Source organism: Photinus pyralis, unplaced genomic scaffold (assembly GCF_008802855.1).
Source record: "Photinus pyralis isolate 1611_PpyrPB1 unplaced genomic scaffold, Ppyr1.3 Ppyr1.4_LG8, whole genome shotgun sequence".
Taxonomy (NCBI): domain Eukaryota; kingdom Metazoa; phylum Arthropoda; class Insecta; order Coleoptera; family Lampyridae; genus Photinus; species Photinus pyralis.
This window is the reverse complement of record NW_022170819.1, coordinates 12,998,243-13,005,644: the sequence shown is the minus strand read 5'-3', so window position 1 is coordinate 13,005,644 and position 7,402 is coordinate 12,998,243. Positions and strand designations below refer to the sequence as shown.

The 7,402-nt window shown below is 38.4% G+C and overlaps 2 protein-coding genes across 2 annotated transcripts; one reads left to right on the top strand and one right to left on the bottom strand.

The window, feature by feature from the left end:
• Position 1: 1 nt before the first annotated feature.
• On the bottom strand, positions 2–1,343 carry LOC116178964 (enoyl-CoA hydratase domain-containing protein 3, mitochondrial-like). Its single transcript, XM_031498634.1, has 5 exons — positions 1,170–1,343; positions 1,023–1,120; positions 840–975; positions 602–792; positions 2–556 (listed from the first exon to the last, which is right to left on the bottom strand). The coding sequence occupies exons 1-5, from the start codon at positions 1,206–1,208 to the stop codon at positions 157–159; spliced, it is 864 nt and encodes a 287-aa protein (XP_031354494.1). The 5' UTR covers positions 1,209–1,343; the 3' UTR covers positions 2–156.
• A 5-nt stretch (positions 1,344–1,348) lies between these two features.
• Positions 1,349–6,579, top strand: LOC116178965. The gene is made up of 14 exons (XM_031498635.1): positions 1,349–3,262; positions 3,343–3,521; positions 3,570–3,781; positions 3,832–4,130; positions 4,177–4,588; positions 4,643–4,854; positions 4,902–5,062; positions 5,111–5,300; positions 5,350–5,529; positions 5,582–5,699; positions 5,750–5,912; positions 5,960–6,090; positions 6,130–6,296; positions 6,345–6,579. The coding sequence occupies exons 1-14, from the start codon at positions 3,243–3,245 to the stop codon at positions 6,547–6,549; spliced, it is 2,649 nt and encodes an 882-aa protein (XP_031354495.1). The 5' UTR covers positions 1,349–3,242; the 3' UTR covers positions 6,550–6,579.
• Positions 6,580–7,402: the final 823 nt, after the last annotated feature.

Here is a 7,402-nt window from a genome sequence, read left to right as displayed (position 1 = left end):
ATAAGGGTTTCTTATCTTGTTTTATTTTAAGTAACATACACATAATTATTTCTGGTTAGTTATATAAATATATCCAAAATTTGTATCCATATGTAGCCGCTATTATTCTTGTTAGTGTATCCCTGTTTTTGTATACCAATAAGTAGCTATGAAAATCTATTTACTATTTAATGGGTCTGGACGGTGACACCAATTAGGTTTCTTTTTTTGCAGAAACGACTCGATGCCCTCTTGTGTGTCTCTCAAAGACAAGGTGTCGATCATTTCCTGTTCACCCAATTTAAATGCCTCCTTAATCGGCAAATCCACCTGCCTATAATAGAATCTTTTACCATTCATAATAATTGCGCGACTTTTTGACATGATGCTTTGACAAATGTGGTCGACCTCCTTGTCTATATCTTCCTCTTTGCACACTTTAAAAACCAGCCCGTTGTCCTTTGCTTCGTTTGCTGTTAAAGGTAACCCTGTAAGCAGCATGTGACGTGTAACCATAGGGTGTACACAGCGTGCAATTGCAACACCCGGTGTCGAACAGAAAATTCCAACATTTGCTCTGCAATAAGTTCTAAAATATTCAGCCTAAATACAAATCCATTACCCAGGTGTAGCAAATTTGCAATTCGGTGTGCACACTGCAATATCGCACTGCGCAACTAACTGACAACCGGCCGCAAACGCCCCCGCTTTCACCTTTCCAACAACAGGCACGGGACAATCAATTATGGCAAACATCACCTTAGATGCTAAGTGAAAAATTTCATTGTGTACCTCAAGATTATTTTTCGTAGTCTGCAAGAACGGCGATTAACTATATAATATCGATTAACTGATCGTACCATTTCATTCAGATTATGACCGGCCGAAAAAAGTGGACCTTCCGAATCTAAAACAATCACCCGCAAATCGTTATTCTCCCAATCGGCCGATAAATGTTTCAAAAGCTCCCGTTCCATTGGAATTGAAAGCGTGTTTCTGTTAACAACTCAAAGATTAAAAAATGAATTCAAACATTTTCGTACCGTGTTTCGGGGCTAGCCAATGTAATCGTTTTGATTCCATTATTAAACGTCACCTTTGTTAGAGCCTTTGTCGACATAAATCTGTGCAGATTGCCATACTAAAAAATTGCAAGTGCAACAAATTGAAGAGAGAAGAGTGGGTCTTACTCCTGCTTTTTGTAGTATCGATTTTGCAAAGAAATTCATCGTACTTGAGTCGGTTACTTCACTAAACCATCAATAAATGAACATTTAAAATGGAAATTATTTAATGATTAAAATAAAATGTATGTTGTACATCAGATGGATAGTAAAGATAAAATTTATGGCCATTACGTTAAAAGGTTAAAAAATATTATTATGAACAGCTAATGCAACAGGTGAATCATGAGTGTATTTTGAGTTGCATAAGTTTAACTGCCACAATCAGCGGCGGGTTCTTTGAGGGGATACTCAGTAGCGGCGGCATACTTGTCACAAAATTCCTTTTTAATAATTAACGGTAAATTTACACATTTATTTAGTCTTTTTTCTAACTAGGGGGACCAAATATGAAGGCATGGTTTACACTGAAAGTTTCACTAGAACTAGAACTAAATTGTTGTGCATTAATGTACTAGTAGATTCATTTTATACTGTTATGTATGGTGGGTTGCGAGATGTGCTTTTATTTTCGTTTCGCCTTTGTAACTTATTATGAATTGTAGTTGTAGGTATTTTATTAGTTATTTAATTCTTCACAAACAATATAATTTACAAATATACAAATAGAAAATACCAATGTTAAGTTAAGAAGATTTTGAGCGACCTTCTAAACCCCCATACCAAAGATCATAGTGTAGTATGATCAAAGAGTAGCCATACTCTTTGATATGATCTTTCTTTGCCCATACGAAACAACGTCTTCTTGCTCAAGGCACGAGTGTCTGTCCGTGAAGGCTTTCCATAATTTCCTGAAGAGCCACGAGAGTTGCTATGACCCTCAAGAAAAAAACTTCGGAAAATACTCATGAGAGTTCTAAACATTTTGGGTGAAACGGGATGCAGCACCTAGGGCTCTCTGGGAGTATGAAATATTGTATAACGTTTTATTTAAGTTCCAAATTAATACTAGTATTCTTACGCCATCTATATATTTCCTTTGTAAACCCGGTTAGTTTAAATTACAGCATTGTATAAAAAATTCAATGATTACAGTGAACTCTATACAAGACAGTGGTGACAATTGAGCCCGTCCGCCATGTTGTGGCAAATTCAAAAAATAGAAACCTTGATTATGCGATGTGTATAATTAATAATAGAATGTATCACGATAAGGAATTTTATTTGCTGGTTTTTAATTAATGTAAGATATATTTGAGTGAAGGTTTTCTCTTGCGATTTGCTTTTACCGACGCGTTTTGGCGGATATATTGACGGTTTACGGCCCTCTTACTTCTAGCTTATTCTTTTCTTCGTTATTGTCTACCTGATTATTGTTACCTACATCACTATTCTGTGTTGGAACCGTAGAATTTTGGATTTCTCAATATTGCACAATGTCGAATCAATCGCCTAATACCTACATTACCTGGTGACCTACTTCCATGGAAGTTAATTGTTTACACCTTCATTATTGTTCCGGTTTAACTGCAAGTATTTATGAAACCTTTTGACGCTTTTTGTTGCTACGAAGAATAGGTATATCTTCCAAGACCTGATTTGGTCTACGTTACTTTTGTCACTTCGAAGATTCCTTTGTACCACGTCTAAACCTTCAATTTGTACGGACGATTCGTTATCGATCAAAATTCTGCTGTGCTAGTCTAAAGTCATTCTAATTATTGATTCTTATTGAGTATTAAATACTGTTTTAGTATACGAGTACTTGATTAATTTCGAACTACCGCAATGTTTTGTGCCGCGCTATTGGCTATCCCTCTTATTCCTTCCTTTGTGTTGTTTCTGTTACAGATAAGGCATAAACGCGCCTTCTGAGCTCAAAAGGCCGTTACGGTCCGAGTTTCCAAAGTAATATTTTTATTTTCGACAACTCCGAATTAGGTTTTCGTGCAGTGTCTCAACGGGAGGTTCCACGACGAACCGTAATCATTGTCACAATGATAGCCTACCCAATAACATAGAAGAATTGCATTTCCTCTGTGCCAATAATCATTAAAGCCTCAAAGTCGAGAACCATCGTCATGGTGTGATCTGCTGCACCGGCCACCAATCACTGATCACATAACCTGGCCAAGAAGAATGGTAGCAAAACTAAACGAGTAAGTTTCGCCATTTACCGTAAAACAATAGCGCTGAAAACGAATTTCTGTCACTACGAATTAAAAATGACATCTAATAGAAGTTACCCCTCGGCGAGAGTATCGCAAATTAATGTACTTCAAGGATCAAGCCCTACCCTAAATGTTTCCAACTCCTCAAAAAATTCGGAGGAAAGGGTATCGGAAAGTGAATCTTCCGAAGACGAATTTCTTGTGAACTGGGGACCGGAAAGTCCTGACCCCAATATATTTTTTCCCGGTGAGTCTGCCATGTTAGAATTCCTAAGCACGTGATACTTTTTTGTAGTTGGATGGGGCTCGCATGGTTTGGAGGAGGATCCTTGGAACGATAAGAATAAACCCTACGTCAAGCTGACGCGCTATGAAGACTTGGAGTTAAACGAAATGGAACAGCAAGGTGTTTTAACGGACCGCATTCTTGCTGCCTGTTCCTCCTACTTGGATAAATCGCCCGAGACTAACGGATTTGTGCTGTGCAAGGCAAATCTTTCAAAGAAGGTTAAAAATCCACGGCGTGACTTCCCTATGTATTTAATTGCGAATTTCAGTTCCTCAAAGACATTAGGATTATTCAGTTACATCACTTTCTTCAATACGTCGATTTGTCCTATAATGACCTAACAAATGTGGAATCTTTAAGTGAACTGCCCTTTTTGATGTATCTGGATGTCTCACACAACTGCCTTGGAAAATTACTGAACTTCAACCCTCCACTTTATTTAACGTACGTTAATTACTCGTTCAATAATGTGGCAAAGATTAATGATCTCAGCTTGTTTTGGTCACTGGTCCATTTAGATATTTCCCACAACCAAATTAAGGTGATTGAAGGGCTTCAAGAACTTAAGTGAGTCTCGAGTGCCTTACCAATATTGCAATGTGTTATTCTGCAGATATTTAAAACATCTCAATTTGTCTTACAATATGATCAAGTGCATCGAAAATCTGAATCACATGCCGCTGCTGAGTTTGAATCTTGAAAGTAATGGCATAGAGACGTTTGAAGAAGGTGAAGGCCGAGGTTTAAAGACATTGCCCGACATTTTGAAATTAAACTTAGACTACAACCATTTAAGTACAATTAAATTCTGTGAAGGAATGGACACACTTCAGTCTCTCACTGTGCAAGCCAACAATCTTAGAGATCTGTTGGAGTTATCTTACTTGAGAAACTTAAATTCTTTAAGTGAAGTCGATTTTAGAGATAATTATCTGAGTAGTTTAGATCGATATTTCGACGCTTGCATATATAACGTCAACTATATCTCGGTTCTTGATGGAGAGGTTATTGATGCCGAGACTAAGGCAAGCGCTCTTAGGGCACTCAATAAATAAGATAACACTTTTTTGTACCTATAGGTGTCTGCTAAAAATGTTTTTGAGGGATCGATTCAAAGTGAAGCCTTTCGGAACGCATCTACAGCTATGTTTATACAGCAGTTAAACGATCCAGTTTTAGGTCTCCCTATTATTCCATTTGACATACCTCCCGCTCCAATTATCATATTAGTTGGTCCGCCAGGTTCTGGCAAAAGCAAGTTGCTAATCAAATTTTGCCGGTTAAACCCGAAGTAAGTAGCTTTAGTTGATGTTGAAACTAAAGAGTGAATTTATTTAGGCGCACTGTAAGAGGTGTAAGTCACACTACAAGACCCAAGCTTGAAGATAACGACCAACACAGTTGGTACTATCACGTTCATTTGGATGAGTTTTGGTCCATGGCTCGCAATGGAGAGTTTCTCACCGTGTCGCAAGTACTGGGCCATTGCTATGGTTTTGGTAACGGAAACGTACACTTCTTCGTTATCATCACGCTTGCGTTTTTAGCTCAACAAGAATTGGCCAAACCCGTGGGCAGTTCGTCTGCTTTGATACTCCACATGGATCTCAAAGGTGCCCTAACTTTGCGCGCACAAAATATGAAATGTCATCTGGTGCTGGCAATGCCTAGCTCGCAAGAAGTTCACATTAGTAACATATTAGACAAGTACCGTGTTTACAACGAGACTATTATCAGGTAGGCAGCAATACTAAGACACGAAATTGCGAACCGACTCGATTTTTAGTCGGAAAGGTGCACCAGAAACAAAAAGCGCCCCGTTGAAAGCAAAGGAATTGTTGGAGAGGTACAGTACAATCGCACAAGAAATAGAGAAAGCTGCATATTATGACAGTGAAACTTGGTCAGATAAAGTTTCACTAAAAAGTAAAGAAGAAACGGAAAGTACAACGGATCTTGAAAAAACGTAGGTAAGAGTTGACTGAAGTACCATAATTTACTACTCAGTCCAACTTCAGCGCGAAATATGGAATATTAAAGAGCTCAATTCACCGAACCAAATCCGATGGTGCACCACCGCCAATTGGCAAAAGTGGCGGCGTTACATTTCAATCCAGAATGAAGAAAAGTCGGACTGTAAATGCCTCGATCAAGTTTGCCTTTCAATAAGCATGTCTGCGTTTCAGTTACTACACTCTTCGCGCAGTGTCACTTTTAACGAAGAAACTACCTCTGGAGCTCCGACGCCGTTGAATCAGAAAAGCATTAGCGGTACAATTCTTGGGGAAACTGAAGTTTTAAGCGTGCTAAGTAACTCAAGCGCTCCACCTACTGAGGATAAGGCGCAGAGTATTTGACGTCTATCCCTGCCAATTCACTTAAAGTTGCGATTTTAGATCAGTTCCCGTGCCCGGCTAAAACCATTACTGGTCCGAATAGCATGGCATTTTGTGTTAATGAAATACTGAAAACGCGAGACTCATATTTGGCTTTCCATCAGTCGAATCCTGGAGTTCTTTTGAGTACAGTGAGTATGAGCACCGACTTAAATATTCATTGTGATTAGATTTTCACGGACAGAGAAGATGAGGCGTTGGAAAAGCTAAAAGGTCTACTGAAATACTGTATACAAGCTCAATCGAAATCGGCGCCAAATTACGAATTTAAAAAGGATTCTGCGTACCAAGCAATTGTAGGCGCGAGGTTAAAGTCATTACATCGTGAAATCGAGAAGTAGGTAGTATGTCATTCCATCTGCACTCACTTACGGACCGATTTTAGTGAAATGTCTATTGGTCAAAAGCAATTGGATGAGTTTGCTCATAAGACCAAGCAAGGAAAACCGTATGAGAGCCATTTGAAAAGGTCAACTAAAGATGTAATCGAGGTAATGCGAGCCAGGCGTAATCAGGTGTTGGGCTATAAGCTACCCGATGATGTAGGGGTAGTCAACAACCCGTCACCTTTGGATTTATTAGACGATTAAATGTTTCTTTTTCTCAAATAAAAATAGTTACAATAAGCAAGTATATATTTTATCTGGCTACTCAGATATTCACAATGGTATACTTAAGTGGGAATGAGTTGACAAACTGAAACCCTGATATGACGATCATTAAATAATGTAACTCATTTAAAAATGCAAACCACAGTTCAGTTTTGTTAAAATACACATAAAAACAAGAAACTACTTGAATTTCTTTACGCATGGCCGTTATTATTATCAATACATTTACGATACCTCTTAATCCGTATTAAATGAAAACGTCATAGAGATCCAGAGATTCTCGCGTTGTTGACACTAGAGTAAGGTCAGCGCTCTTTGGTAATTGCAGATACTTTAGAAGACATAGAAAAACTCTATGAAAAAAAATGCTGATCGACTCGATGGGATTAAATAGGTTCTCGTTTTTTTCTGCGTGTTTATCTCGCCACAGCAGACACACCGAAACAGTAAAGTTCGCTGCTACCTTGGTCTGATCCTCTAAATGTCATGTTTTTTAAATGGGAAATCAAAACTCTTTCCCCAAATTCGGTTTTAAAATCAACCGACTCGATGAGGAGGAAAGGTGTCTGAACGCTCCTTTTAAATCTAAGCACTTACAAAATGTTTTATCGCAAATAATAAGGTCGTTTAGATGCAAGTTTGATTTACTATCTACCATTTACTTTCGCAATAAGGAGCATCTGTGCCAACATTACCTAACAAAGACAGAGATATATTTTACACTGTGGTAGAACACCGCACATGCGCAGTAGCGTCCGAATGTAAACAGCTGATAACCATAGGCGTCGCAAAAATGGATCACTTCATATTAAGTTACGAAGCCCATATTTTG